The following is a 15,554-nucleotide window of genomic DNA, read 5'->3' on the forward strand; positions in this document are numbered from 1 at the left end:
GCCAAGGACCATTCAGGACCTATCAGAACTCCAAAGAAAAGTGAGGTTGAAGCGTTCAACATGGATACAAGACAGTTGTAACATGGAAACTAGACAAGTTAATGTTTTTTTTAACTTCCCTGGTTGTTATTCATATTTGTGAAACTTGTAAACTGCCCAACTATACACGAATGACGTGTCGGCTGTGTTCTATCTTAAAGTTACTTTACAACAGTAGAGGTGGGAAGGCGTTCAGCTCTGATTCAATAAGTCTTCGATCAAACCCCGCCACCGCTTAAACACCATCGCTGGGTGTTCAGTAACCACTGAATGCAATCTTCCCTCATTCCCCGTCCCCCCTCCCCCACTAATGAAAGGACAGGCACCTTAGTGGTGGGGCTTTATTTCCTAGAATTATTCACTGTGGGCTCACTTTATAGATCTAAAGTTGATAGCTAAATGGAAGCTGAAAGGTTACACCGTGTGTTCCATGAAATTATATCCTTATGTGCTGCTTATGCAACCAGACTCCCTCAATCTAGTGACACTGCCGCCACAGAACTGAATTTAATAGCAACTCCACTGGCAGCTTCTAATGATTTCAGATGGATAGATGTGCAGCATTAACTTCGGGAGTTTTAGCTGGGAATTTCCACAACGTTTTTATAGGAGGGATCAGTTACCTATCCAAACTTAATACAGTTGGGTAAGTGAGCAGGTTGATATCATTGTATTGGTTAAAGTGATTTAGATGTGGTTATCACCTCATATATACACTTGCACTCTCTGGCCAGTCTAATAAGTGAGAGTGGCTGGGATGCCTTGTAACTCGGAAGGGAGTAGATAAACATGAAGAATACATAGGAGGAAGGCTTTAAAGTTCTCAAGTAAGAGTTTTTCTTTTTTAAGCATTGCGAGAATAATTCTCAGATTTTTGCAGATTTGGCCTCCAGTGCTTGAATTATTAGTCCTTTTGTTGTATGACGGCCCAGGAGCTGTAAATGCACAACATGTTTCATTCTTTTAGACTATTAAAAAGTGAGGAAAGGTTAACCGGGCTACCTCAAGAAATGTCTTAGTGTGGTGGTGTTTTTGCATTGGGTGATCATGTATTATAACAAAATTCTATTTCTGGAAATCGGGGGTTCCTGTTTTTTGGGTTTTCTTTGTGTGTGAACCCCTTAAAAACCCAGAGTGTTCACACATGATTTAATGCATTTGTTATAGCTGGATTATTGGAGTTTTTGTGCAATTTACTTGACGAACTGTGGCTATTCCGAATTCTCCCCTCGCCACCTTGCACGGTTTAAACCATCTTTTAAAGTATTGGCTGTGTTGCAGATGTTGAGACACCAATGCAATTAAACGCCTTCGAATGTTAGACCAACATTAAGAATCCTCTGTCCCTTTTGATCTCTGAATCGTTTACATTGATTTCCAGGGACTGAATTTGAATATACAGATTCTGAGAGTGAAATAAAGATCAGGAAGAAAACGCCACTTGGACTGTTGCGCTCAAGGATATTGTCTCTAGACTCTGGGAGTCGATTGGCAGTGATGCAAAACGAGATTTCCTGTTCAGGAAACATTGATAAAACAAAGATTACCGAGGGTGCAGGAAAACTAAAGAAACTCAAATGCCCTAAGAGCATGAGCTTTGATTTTGGACTGGACGCGAGTGACGATGACTTGTGGACACGTCGCCGGAGCGAGCGCATCTTTCTTCATGATGCCTGTACTACTACTGCAATGTCACCAACTTTGCCTCCTTGTTCGGCGCACATTCCCAAGTCTGGCTTCAGCAGCAAAGTAAGCACAATGAGCCCCAAAAACGAAGGCAGTAAAGGAAAGGACCTGAAAGACTCCAAGGTATGTGAACTTCTTGCAGAAGGGGAGCTTTGGGGCTGTCGGTAAAAACATTTTTTTTTTAGTCAAAGGCAGTGGATAGTAAGAGTGGACAAGCGAGTGAGACCATGATATGAATGGGACTGTATAACCAGATTTTTCCAGGACTAAAAACTTGTGCAAGGACACTTGTGTAGATGTTTAATTGCAATATTAACAGTCTTATGTGTAGAGCATATGAGCTTACAGTCTGTTAAATTATATTTTTACCAACGTTGTGTGAGCAGATGTAAGTGAGGTAGTGTTTGACCAACTACCAGGGGAATGTAACGCAAATATGTCTCTCACTCACAAAGTAGGACTTTTTTAGTACTTTCAAAGGATGTATTATTTTTCTGTTAGTCTGAATTGGCCACATTACACTTGGAAGGATTCAGCATAAGTGCTGCAGAAAGTGAGGGCAATTTTTCTGCTTTGTATGTATAAGTTCGTTTACAGCTCAGGAAAGAAAATGCAGTTAAAATTCTATTTTATCCTATTTTTGGCATTTCTAAAGCTTATGCTACTCAACAGGCCTGCCAGCACTGATCGATCATAACTAGAATCTGTATCCTCGCAAAATTACCCAAACAACAAGGTATTTAACTACTTCATAAACTTAGCTCTTCTTTAATCTTCCTCAGCACTATAGGTAGTGAGTTCCATAATTTAAAACCAGGTAAGCAAAAGACCTTCCTACACTGTTGGCTTTGTTTATTTTAGGGACTGTATGTAAATATAATAACGAAGAACGTAAAGTTCTCTTGGGGAGGTAAGGACAGACCAAGTTTTGAAATAGCTGTGGGCCCTTGTGTAAAGCATGATAGGCCATACCTAGACCCTTAAACTGTATCCTTTAAAAAAATTGGCAGCCAGTGCAACTAGGTGCAGTTGAGGCCGAATTATGTTTAGGTAACTTCAGGAATATCCGAGCAGCTGCATTTTGTACCACCTGAAGTCTTCTAATAATACGGAGGACGTCCGAGGTAAAGCGAGTTTCCAAAATCCAATTGTGATAGTTCCAGAGCTTGCTTAACCACTCTCCGCGCAGAGGATAGCAATTCCAATATTCTCCTGACCCTGGCCGCTGCGCCACACCTCTCCCTACTTTATCTATAGAAAATGACCGAATGCCTTTTTTTGAATGACAACAATGTTAAAATTCACTCCAAAAAGAGCATTTGTTTTCCGTTGCTTGCTTCAATATTATTACTTTTCTTTTTCTTTTCCGTCATTGCTACAGCTACCCTCACCAGAATGGGATGCAAGGATGAAAGAAGTCAACCTTTTTACGGCCATTAAGTGTGCAGCCAGCTCTGGTGTGGACCACAGCCGAAAATATACGCCATCACAATGCGCTGCAACTGAGGTAGGCGACGAGTTGGGAAGTGGATGCAGGGGAGTGGCTGTTGATCTTCTACTTGCCGGTCTCATCAGTCTTAACTTTTGAGATGCTCCATTTTTAATTCGTATTCTAAATCCTTCTGTCTTGGTGTTTACGTACATGTGGCTTACCTATGTTTTGAACTGGCCAATCTGACGTATTTGGCGTACAGTTTATGTTTAGGACCAAGTGGTATCCTTTTGTGATTCTGTGGTTGGTAGAGGCACCAGAGTGGTGCACTTGAGAAACCAGGGTTACATAGCATATCTCCATTCTTCCTGCTCAAGTTTTAGTACTATGGCAGAAGTACACCCTACTAATCAAAAGAACTTTGGAGTGATGGAAATGTGAAATTAATAACTGCAGCACATATGAATATCACTTAAAGAGAAGATGTAGCTTTTCTGCGTAGTAGTAGAAACCTGCAACTAAATTGAATAGCGTTAATAAAGTTGAATAAACATGTAGGAGTTGAAAGGTGTTCACATGGGTATGCTGGTGATTTGGAAAATAATGTATTTTTTTACAAGTGCTATAGATTAAGCATCTGCATGATTTGATGGATCAACCGACAGAAGTGTGCATTTGGAGAAGCCGAGAGGAACAAGAAGTGAAAGGTGTTTTTTTCTATAGAAGGGATGTCACGTGATTGTATTCGTTGGCATACTAGGGCTGTGTGAATTTTTATAATGGACTGCAACTTTTCTCGGGATGAGGTTTCTGCACCTATCAGCAGCAGTTTCTTACTGGTAGATTGTAGTTGTGGAGAAGTGTGGCTCAGGGGTTAGAGGCGGCAGACCCGGAAGCTGAGATCGGCCCTGGACCAGGGTTCAATTCCCCGCCTCGGCGGGTCTTGGGCTCAAAAATCCCACGGACTCGATAATTCTCGCTCCGGTGCCTTCTCGACTCACGGGTTCACACTCTGCGACTCTGGGCAATAGCTTGCTTAATCTCCACAACGGCCCCTCGCGGCGGGATGCCTGGCTTTCACCTTGTGGATACCCTGCCGGGGTTATCTCACAGGGGAATACCAGGACGGGTTCCCTAAGCAAGCGCCGGGAAACCCTTTGTGGGTAGCTGTGCGCTATATAAGCTCAAATACATTTACATTTACATAGATTCCCCGCTGCGAGAGATCCTGGAGCTTGTAACTGACTGCTTTACAACTCATGCTTCACAAGAGGCAGGGATCCCTTACTGGGTTCTGGAAGGGGCGAGACATTGTTGAAGGGTACGGTAAAGAAGGGGACACAGTAAAGTGGCTAGTACAAGATTTGCCGGTGTGAGGGCTCAGAAGAAAGGATGGCGGTTATGTGTGCTCGTCAACCAGTAGTCCTTCAAAGAACCAGGAGTGGTTTACCAGTACCACATAGCACTGCTAAAGAATTTTTGATGGTTTTTTTTAACCTTTGCTCGTGAAGTTTAGGTTTGTGATACTTGGGAACTTTATAACTATTTTAAAGCCAGTTTGACTTCATTAGGATTAGATTTCCTTGAACATTCTTTTCATCATTTTACTAGCACTTTGTACTGCTGGCAGTGAGTTTTCAGACTTTCCCAATTTCAGGGATACTGGGAGAGCGGCGTTTTTTCTGTTTTGACAGTTTTCAGCTTCTTTAATGACCTGGGTTAGTGAAGAAAATTTAGGCAAATGAGGTGGTGGTATTAGTTACTGTGGTATTTGCGCTTCTAGTGCATTCATTATAGCCAAGAGCTTCAATAAATTGTTGTGCAACATGCAACGACTCACTTTCATTGTAGCATGTGTTCATGGGGTGGTTCTCTGGATTTGGTGTCTTCATTCCCGTTCATTAGCACCTTAAGCTTATAGTCCATCAGGATTTTATCCTCTTTATTTCAGCAGAGAAAAAAAGAAAAAGATGAGCTCTCGAATTCATCGCTTTCACCTTCTGCCTTGTCACCACCTCGCATTTTAATTGCTCCTTCTGAGGTTCGAATAAGTCCACTCAGCCCACTCACTTGCAACAAGAATAAAAAAGTGAAGGCGAAGCCAAAGGAAACGAAAAAGGAGGTGAGACCAACTATACTAAACAAAGAAGTATTTTATTTCAATATAGGCATTTGCTGAGGCTCTCGTTGATCTAAGCCTTTGACTAGGTGATGAATACTGATGGTTGCATGAGCAAAGACATTTGGCTTGTGAACAAAGTTGGGCGCCAGGGAAGTTTGCCAAGCTCCTCCCTTTAAAATAGTCCATGCTTTAATACATATTGAGTAACCGCTCTTTGAGCACCGGAAAATATCATTTTAATTCCCCTCTAATGTTCAGGGTAGCCTTTCTGGGGCAAAATTCACTAGCTGTGCATTATTCACTATATAGTGATGGAGCTCAGAATAGCATCTCACTTTTGTAATAAGTGTAAATGCAGGCTTGTGTCATGCTGCGAAGGATCACCGCCGCGCAAAAAATCCACACTGTGGAAGCTTCTTTAGGATGTTTTTTCCAACTATCTCTTTTGGCAAAGAAAGTATCTTCAGGATGTAACCTAGCACCATTGGCAGTCGATTTGACTACCACAGCAGGGATAACTACTCTTTGAAGCTCTATTGAACAGTCAGTGTGAGGACAGTTGTAAGCTTCTGTGGATAGTCCTGCAGGAAATGTGCGGTTAACCCGTTCACAGGGCCATGGCAGCTGTGTGATGGACATGAGCACGTTTTAATTCAAACAACCTAAAAGATGGAAAGACACCAGCATGCCATTTCAGGCTATCACGTCATGGCTGTTATCAACACCAGTTTTTTCTAAAACCCAACAACACGGACTAGCAGTGAATGACTGAAAAACAGGCTGGTTGAATAAGCTGGATCGAAGATTGCGATTCATTTCAGATCAATTAAAAAAAATTCACGGTATAGCTGCTAGATTTACAGGACTGTCCCTCGTTCATTACAATGTCAAAAAACGTAAAACCCACAGCTGCCATTTACGCATAGAAGGAATGGAAAATTGGCCTCCTCGATTGAAAATACATTTTGTACACTTGAGTGCCATATTGAACAAACTAATCTTTGGTCTCTGAACGATTCCCATTTTGGTGCCACATGGACTCACAGAATATCCTTCTCAAGCGAAACTGTTTCCAACCCAATTGCTATAGTGACTTTTTGACATACCCTGAATTAACCACCAGTGTTCACCTCGAAAGTACTGTTGACCATATTTTTGTTAGCCGAAAAAAATATGGTTTTGGAGTCGTATATGATGGTAGACATTTGCAAATGAAAAGTAGCCTTGTACTTAATGCAGCTTTAAATGGCATTCCTGTACCGTTACAAGGTACTAAAAAGACTAAACCAAGGAGGTAATTCTGGGGACGGCCTTGACCTGATTCAAACAAACCAATTCTGTTCTTTCCATGCACCACCTTCCAATGAAGCAGAGTGAGAATGAGACACAACCGATTTGGGAAGATCACAAAACAATCTCCAAACATCTATGCAATATGTAGTATTTTATGGTTTATCAAATCTTTTTTTCTAAATCTTTTAGTTATATAAAAGATTCTTTCAAAGATTACATGTAAACGTAATAAAGCGACTTCTGATGTGATATGAGGTACTGCACTGCAGAAGTCCCTTTTTTTGTCTTTAATTAATGGTCAATGGGCATCGGGAACCTTAAGAAGGACTTTGATTAGTTAGATGGCTGTCTGTTACTGCAGGCAGCTGAAAAAGAATTTGCATTCTTATTGTAATATTCCAGCTACTCAAGGATTGTTTTAATACCAGAATGACGTTTATTTGAGGCATTACGGTTGGTTAGATTGTCATATCTATACTTGCAGCTGTATTACTTGTTAAATCTGCACATGGTCAAACCTACTATCCTGTATCAATATCTGTTGAGGACATTACTTTAGGATCTGTAGAAAGCTGGACTATAAGGTTAACTGTGCAAATGAGAAATTGTTCATGGACTTAAACTACGTTTCGGTAGAATTTTGTAGTTCAGTGTAAGGTATCCTAAAAGATGATTAAATGCTTAAAATATGATTGGCTTCTGCTGAGAGGAAATATGATGTGGATAGCTGAAAGTGTGCAAAGATGTATCGAAGGCACAGACAAACGCCCTTGAAATAATATCTAGACCAGATATGCCTTTGCTAATCTCCTAATTAAAAAGGTTACATTCCTTATGAACAGGACTTGCATGATATTTTGAATAAGCGAATGAATAGACTTTGGCCATTAAAGTTCAGACATTAAAGAAATGAGAATCTTGTAAGGTTGTACTGGAAATTAGTGTATCCTTCGAGTTTTAATTTTGTGGTGCGATGTGTTCTTTTGCCCTTGGAGGAAATAAATTAACCCTTGGAGAACACGGCTGGTTTACTCCATGAAATGGGTGGCCATTGCTATATTACTGTATCTTTACTGCTAGTTGGTTGATGTGTTGTCAGATGTGCAGAGAGGGCCAGTCTAGTTAGCCATGCTTTGGCCACATGGACTCCCCAGTGGGAATATACCGGATTTTCTTTAATTGTTTCTTTTCTCACCTACGAAGATTCCAGCAAACCTTTGTACTAGAAGAATTTAAACTGTGATGTGTATGGGCTTTATTCATAGTCTCCCGGATATTTCTACTTGAACGTGTTCAACTTAATGGATGGTAATACATTGAATGGATTCCGTAAAGCCTCTGTTTGGATGACGAAAAGTTTTCCATATGTTTAACTGTCTTTTTCACAAGCTATTGGTTTTATCCAGTCATGGCCCGTATTCAAATATGCTGAGTACCTTATTGCTCAATACAGTGTTGCTTAAGCAATTCTATCAATCTGTTAATTTTTCACGAGTTTGGTTCACAATCTAATTGGAGCCCATTATTCCCCCACTTACATGCAATAACCTGTTGCTAAGGGAGCAATAAGACAGAGTTTAAGAGCCTCTCATATCGTATTGATTATATCTTGCGTGTATCTAACTCCAAAGAATTGTTAAGCTCTACTATGCAGTGGGTAGTAGGTAATCATTTATTAGACTATACATTGAATGCACATAACATTGAGGAGTCACTAGTCTTGTATTCAAGTCCGAAATATGACTGAGACCTGAAATAGCAGACCATTCTATCATGTACCAAAATTGTTCAATATATGGTCACTTTCTGTTGAGTTTGGTGTAAACTTTTTTTTTAAAGTATTTTTATTGGCATGTTCAATTATTTAATATACAGTTTGTGGATAGCACAACTACGGTAACATCAAATACCTCAGTGGCAATACATTATTGAAATGCATCTTTCAGTGTCCTTGAAAATGATCAAATGGAATATTCTAGCATACAATTTGCGTTCCATGGGCCCAGAGGGGTACTGCGTATCTAACACATAACTGTCACCTCCAGGTTCCGACCAGAGTTCCCAGTACATGCGTAACCAGAGTTCGTTCCTGATCATTTACACGTGAGACTACCTACCAGCGGATCAAAATACAATTATAACATTCTTGATTTGCCAAATGCTACTTCAATTGTTCAAGAACAATTCTAACATAAAGAAAGGGAACAAATAACCCAACATAAATAACAAAAGAAGCAAACACAAAAGGAGGGACCTTATGCAGAGGGTCGAAATATATTGTAAGTCTCATTACAAGCGAGTGGTGGAGATACAATAGAATGAGGTGTCATAGGTGGGGGCTTGGGTTATGAGGGGTAGGGAATGGGCCTACAATTGCAACCAAAGTAGTCCCACCTGGGCAATAAGCAGCCATTTAACATTTCCCCAATAATGTGTTCAACAGCAGGCACACCTGCTCCCAGAACGGTCCAAAGTTTCAATAGACATTGCAATTCAACTCCCTTTGGAGTGTGGCTGTCTTGCTAGTCACTTGCTCCTCAGGGTACTCCCAGGTCGCCATCACTTCCCTCCATTGGCCCGCTATTGGGTGCTTTCTCATACCTTTAGATTCCTCCCAACTAGGTGCTCTACCTACTGCCCCAGCCCACATTATGACCTCTTTATTCCAGGTCTCAAATTGAGGTCCCCCATTGGATTTCCATTCCATTGCAATGCGACGTTTCGCCAGGCTCAGCTCCAAGTCTATAAGCCTACTCACCACATTGCGCTTCGGCGGCCTGGGAAAGATACCCAAAAACGCAGGTCTTTAACGTAAAAGGTAGGACTCTACCCAATACAACTGTGAGCTTGCCGAGAACGGCCTCCCAGAAAGGCCACAGATCTCTGTAATCCCGGGTCATGTGGCCAAAGTCAGCGTTCGATTAGGAGCAGCGAGGGCAGAGAAGGACCTCTCCTGCCCCCCATAGGTCACATTGAGGCAATGCGGTGTCATGTAAGCCATGTGTGTATAGTTAAACTGTATATATTTAAGGCGTGTGTTATGATAAATCTTCCCAGAGTCTGTAAGAACCCTGCCCCCAGTCTCATCCCATTTTGCACTGAGCTTATCCAAGGGTCGAACCAAAGCCTCCTGGAGTGCCACATAAAACCATTTCACCAGGTGTCCCACCGTCCCAAATGTGAACAGAGCATAGAGCACTGGGTGCGTCTCCGGCTCGTCCCTACCTGCAGTCCATAACTGTGCGAATGTATGAGTCGGGGCTTCATATTGCATGAATTGGCCTGGGGTCTGGCCACAATCCTCCATAAGACCGTTAAAAGGGAGTAGGGACTTGTCTAAAACAATCCGCAGCATTATCTAGCCCTGCGTCTGTCCAGTGGGCTAATTGCTCATTCGTGAAGACAGACTGTGGGTTGCTGTGTGGCAAACCCACAAGCGGCAACATAGGGATATATTTGGCGACTCACCGTCCACTGCCCTGACCTCTCCCCCAGGCTTGAAAAGCAGTATACTCCTGCAGGGAGCAGTACGGGTGGGCATCGTTGGTATCCACAATTTCGCCATTACTAAGTTAGGTTGGGAGTACGTGAACAACAAAAATGTTCAGTCTTAGTTTACACCCTCTCTCCATTGCGCCAGCCACTGCAATTGACCAGCCAACATATAATATTCAAAGTTTGGCACTCCCAACCCACCCTCACAAACTGGACGCTGCAACGTTGCAAGAGACACCCTAGGGCATCCATCACCCCACATCCGGTCTCACCAGAGAGCATTCAGGGGGCGAAACCAGCCGCTAGGCTTGAGGACCGGAAGACTGACAAAAAAATACAATAGGCGCGGCGGGAGCATGACCATTTTAGATGGGGAGACCTGGGACATTACCGGCAATTGCAGTGTACGCCAGAAATGTGCACACGCACATAGCGAGCGCACCGTTCTACCCAAGTTGCACTCTTTCAAGTCATCAAGCGAATGGAAAATGTGGATGCCCAGGTACTTAAACGTATTCTGAGCCCATAAAATGTCAGCCATCTGAGTGTCTGCCCTATGAGTCACCGGGTACAGATACGTCTTCGCTCAATCGACTCGAAGACCCGATAGGCCTGCGAAGTTGTCTGAGTTGTATATCCGTTGAGGTGCCCACAACAACGTCCAACAAGTATAACAAGAGGTTGTCCTCATACAGGGAAACCTAGTGCGTCCGCCCTCCAGAATCCAGTCCAATCCCATCCCCACCCTGGCGAAATCGCTCAGCAAGGGGTTTAATCGCGAGGGCAAAGAGGAGAGGTAAGAGAGGGCACCACTGCTTAGTCCCCCGAGATACCTTGCACTCTCTAGAAATTGTTCTGCACGTTCAGACCCTGGCAGTGGGTCCCACATATAGAAGACGCACCCAATCCTCTCCCAACCCCATGCACTGCATCGCCTTGAACAGATAATCCCACTCTACGGTATCAAAAGCTTTTTCCAGGTCGACAGAGCACCGCGGCCTGGAGTCGGAGCGGAGTCTCTGTATGATATCGGATGGAGTAGAGCCTACGGAGGTTGTCGGAGGTGTTACGGGAATGTATGAACCCGTTCTGATCAGGGTGTATTAATCTCTTCATGTGCGGAAGCAACCTACCGGACAGGATCTTAAAATCCAAGTTAAGCATGGAGAGGGGCCTATACTCCTTAACCCCGCCTCTGGCGTCTTGGTTTTCGGAAGGGGGGGATTACCAGGGCCTTCTGGGTGGATCTAGGCAGTTCTCCGGCCTCCTAGGCATCTGCGTACAGCTGGACCAAGTGCGGCTAAGCATATCTGCAAAACGCTGGTACTAGTTTAGTGTTCACTTTAATGACTAATACATAATAAGCTTGCATTGGAAGAGTACGAGTAACTGGATCAAAATGTGTGCTAATTTTTACTTTTTAGCTTTAGCTTTTTTTAGGGTAAACCTTTTAAAGTAACAAAAAAAAGTTTTGCATGTGGCCTATCCTGTTTAGTTGCGGGGGAGTGGACAGAGAATGTGTTAAATCCTGGAAACATTGACTCTAAAGGTCACATCGTTGGATAAGAATTAAATATCTGTAAAAGTTTTGATATAAGTAGTCATTCAAAAAAAAAAAAGTCCTTTGTTGCAATGCATTTTTAGGTAAAAAAAACTGAGAATGAACTACTAGCTCGATGTTGGGAAGTAAAGGAGAAGTCACCTTATGTGAAGAGAACACAGCTAATTAATAAGTAGCAGACTACTAATGGCATCCCTGTATCCACTTTTTTTTCTGTATGAAATAAGCAGCTGATAAATTTACAGTTTGTAATGTCTTTCCCCGAACCAAAATGTTCGTTTTATGACAAGTCGGTGTAATCGAAACCGTAGTGTCATAAGGGTTTCCAGCTAGCAGAAAACATTTGTCAAAACTCCTAAATTTCTGATCAGTATCTAAGCTAAGGTGTTTCTTTATTGAAGTCTGATTGGTCCAGAAGCGTGTTTAAGTTGTTACTTTTTACCTTGCAGGTAATTATGCTTTCAACATGTTGCTCAAGTAGTTTCCTTATAACGTGGTATATTTATAGGATTTCTGTTCCTTTTTGTGTGAACGTGGGAAGAAAACGTGGGCGTTCTGTTTTAGGTCAATCCTGAGCAGTGCATGCGCTGCTCTGCGAGGCATGCTGTATTGAGGTAGGGACTTGAAGCTCCGCCCATTCTCCGCCCACATTTTTCATTGGCTTGTCATTGTCCATTGAAAACTGTGGCTGTTCAATGGTCAAAATGCTTAATAGTCCGTCGTTAGTACCGCCTTGTCTCATTTTGTAACCTCCCATGGCGACACACCCGGTAACATGTTGGTGCTCATTAGGCTTTAATTACAGCCTAACGCTTTTTGTAAAAAAAAATAATAATAATTATACCAGATATTTGCAATGCAATAGGTCTCGCATTTGCGATAGATTAAGCTATTGGCATTGTAAATGACAATGCTTTTTATTTATGTTTAAAAACCAACACACAAATGAGACAGTGATTTACAATAGCGCAAACTCTCCTAAATGCGAGACTTATTGCATTTCAAATGCTTGGTGCTGAGTGGCACTGTAGGACATTCTAGCTTTGAACTTTTGTTTGGTTCTTGCTCCCAGTTCAAGATTAATAAAATTGCTGCAGTATTTTTATACAAGTGCACATGGAGCAAGTTTCCTCTTGTAACGGAATGTTACATGTTGGAACTCTTAGAGTGGCTGTGGCTGTGGCTGTGATTGGGTTTGAAAGACGCAGTGGCTAAGATTTCAATGTCAAACATTTGGAAGTCAACTAGCAAAGTCAAAGAGTTGCTGGAATTTAACTGCTCAATTCGCCATGAACAAAACCGCTATACAGGAGTATTTTGAAGAGGGTTTACTGCTAAAGCATTTTCTAACATTACATTTTGTTAGTGATCTGGTTTTATGGTGTAGCCTTTGTTTTGCCATCTTTCTTTGTTTACGCTATATGTTGCCTGGTGTCCATGTCTACTTTTGTCTACTTTTTTCTGCATTGTTTTTATGCAAAACATGGGCTTTAGGGTAGGAAGTCATCAGTTTAATTTTGGGTCAATGTGAATTTACTGAAAATGTAAACACTAGTTTACCTGATTGCTTCATTTTTATAATTTGTGTACAGCGAATTGTGTCGGGGAAATGTATTTCTTTAAAGTGTATAATAAAATGTATCAACATAAACTTCACCAGCTCTTACCTGTAGAAAGCTATGATGCCATATGTAGAACACTTAAAGGGAACTGCAAAGATGCTCACCATGCTCCAAAGTAAGCTGTTTCTTGCCTATACGTCTGATAGTATTCCAATAAAGGAATCCTTGATTTCCAGTGCACACAACAATGCACTTCGTTACATCTTGTAGAGTACAAGTACTAGCCTCTACCATAATACCCAATATTCACATGCGGAGCCTGAGTCTTGCGTAGACACTGCACTTACTGAGAGGCCACAAATGCAGCTCTAACCAGGGTCACCTTGAGATAAGAGCGATTGGATGGGGTGGGGTGGGCAAGAAAGTGGCACCTTAATGTGTCCATCTCTTGGCTTGTATGGTTGTCCGCAGTGGGAAGGCATTTAACACAACCTGAAACTAATTCTTGAATATCACAAAGAAAATATTGCTATGTTACAAGGGAGTGGTTGTTAATACATGTATTCAAGACCACCAGAAGCAGCTGATTGGCTAGCTGGCTATTAATCACAGGGCTAATAGTATTCGATCTATCGTAGTGAGTGGTCTTTGGTGTTGGACCAGAGGCACAAGTGCAAGTAACAAGCCTTATGCTAGAACAAATCTTTGAAGGGTACTGAGGTGCCAAAGGTGCTGACATTTGAGAGGAGGTCTGCTTTTCAGAGGGGTGCAAAAGCATCATGAAGGTTTCAACTAAATGGCCATCCGTGCATTAATCCGACTAGCTTACCCCAGCATAAACCTGCTGTGTCACAGAAGCCACTTACGAGGTTGAGGTCTTGGTACCAACGATGAAACCCCACTGAACACTGATCGTCTGTGGTCTCCCTCAACTATTGCAGACCAGTTGAGGTGTACAGGGTTCAAGTTGGTTGTGGGCAGCTGTAACATGGTGGGCATGTGTATACAGCTTGGCAGGAAACCAAAGAACCAGATACAACAGAACCAGAGAGGAATGCTTGCTACTTGCTACTTTCTTTAGGAGAAATGTAATGTCTGCTAAAGATTGGACCATGGAAGAAGTATCCTGCAAAGAGTAGTGTGATGTGTGCTCACTAGATTTTGTCATTCTGAAGAGACCGCTCCTTGAGCTAGGTTCTACACTTCTGGCCCCTCTACGTCATGACTAATAAAGTTCGAAATTACTATGATTGAATGATATTCCATTGCTAGAACAAGTTGACTTTTATCCACAGAATATTTAAAGGATTAGATTTCCTTTTCCGGAGAAATTCAGACCTTGAAGCATAAAATTCCAAAGTCATGCCTCTAACAGCATCTTGCTGCACCACACCTCTCCACGCCTAGAGATCGGCAGGGCACACATTCATGTGTATCAGACCAAGGTTACTAGCTGATAAAGGAAATTAATTCATGTGAATGTCACAAGGACACAACAGCGGGATTCACGTGTATAAGATAGATACACCATCCAATAGAAGGTTTCTGGGGACAGAATTCTCCAAAAGCGGAAAGAATGACCTTACTGTACTTGACGGATAGACTCTACTAGGGAAATTGTTAAGAGCTATGGCATCTCAAACAGTTGATAGCACACACCTACCTACACTGGACCACTTTGTTCAGTGGTCAGGCTGCCTTGGAAGCAGCCTCACGAAGGACTGCAGAAAGTCCAAACATGCAGAGTGAGGGGATATGTAGGTCTCATCAGTCAGTGGAACTGAAAGAAGTAGATGTCTGCTCTAGGCTTCCATACCAGTCTCCTGCACTACGCCATCCCACCTATGGCACCACTGCCATTGGTACTCGTGGACTTACATTTGTCAAGGTGCCGACCTTATCCCCATTGTTTCCTTATCACATTCTTACAGAGGTATAGAAGGGTCAAGTATTTTTGTAGAATTTTATTTTGCTCATTCGTACGCCTGCCAAACGGTCATGTGTGACAGGACAACGGGTCAGATTAAGAAACCCACACCAGGGCACTCCAGCACAACCAGTCACCACAGCACATTGTCCAGTGCATGGTATTTAACGTGTAACTTAACATATCGGCACAGCCCCCCGTTTCTAGTTCTTTAACTAGTTTAATGAAGAACCTCACGTTGCCTTTTGTTTTCTTCTGAGTGAAAAAGGCAACAGCCTAATGAGCGGATCAAGACCAATATTCATTATAGGAAATCCAAATCTCAGAATGCAAAGTGCTGTTATCTGAAAGCCAGCCTTGACTGGGGCTTTGGCAACTTATATGTGGCTCCTTGGATATCCTTATAATTTGAGGGGTGAGGTCTAGTTCCTTTCTCA

At 42.3% G+C, this 15,554-nt stretch overlaps 1 protein-coding gene across 6 annotated transcripts in view; it reads left to right on the forward strand.

Annotated features, from left to right (window-relative positions):
• Window positions 1-15,554, forward strand: part of TNRC18 (trinucleotide repeat containing 18) — a 183,008-nt gene that overhangs the window by 129,403 nt on the left and 38,051 nt on the right. For 3 of the 6 annotated variants that reach the window (XM_086940679.1, XM_086940678.1, XM_086940681.1), the window contains 3 exons: window positions 1,421-1,848; window positions 3,107-3,232; window positions 5,109-5,279. In XM_086940679.1, coding sequence (XP_086796805.1) covers window positions 1,421-1,848; window positions 3,107-3,232; window positions 5,109-5,279 — 725 coding nt within the window. The remainder of the gene's footprint in view (window positions 1-1,420; window positions 1,849-3,106; window positions 3,233-5,108; window positions 5,280-15,554) is intronic. The other 3 variants (XM_086940683.1, XM_086940682.1, XM_086940680.1) reach the window with 2 other exon arrangements.

Source organism: Lissotriton vulgaris, chromosome 10 (assembly GCF_964263255.1).
Source record: "Lissotriton vulgaris chromosome 10, aLisVul1.2, whole genome shotgun sequence".
Classification (NCBI taxonomy): Eukaryota; Metazoa; Chordata; class Amphibia; order Caudata; family Salamandridae; genus Lissotriton; species Lissotriton vulgaris.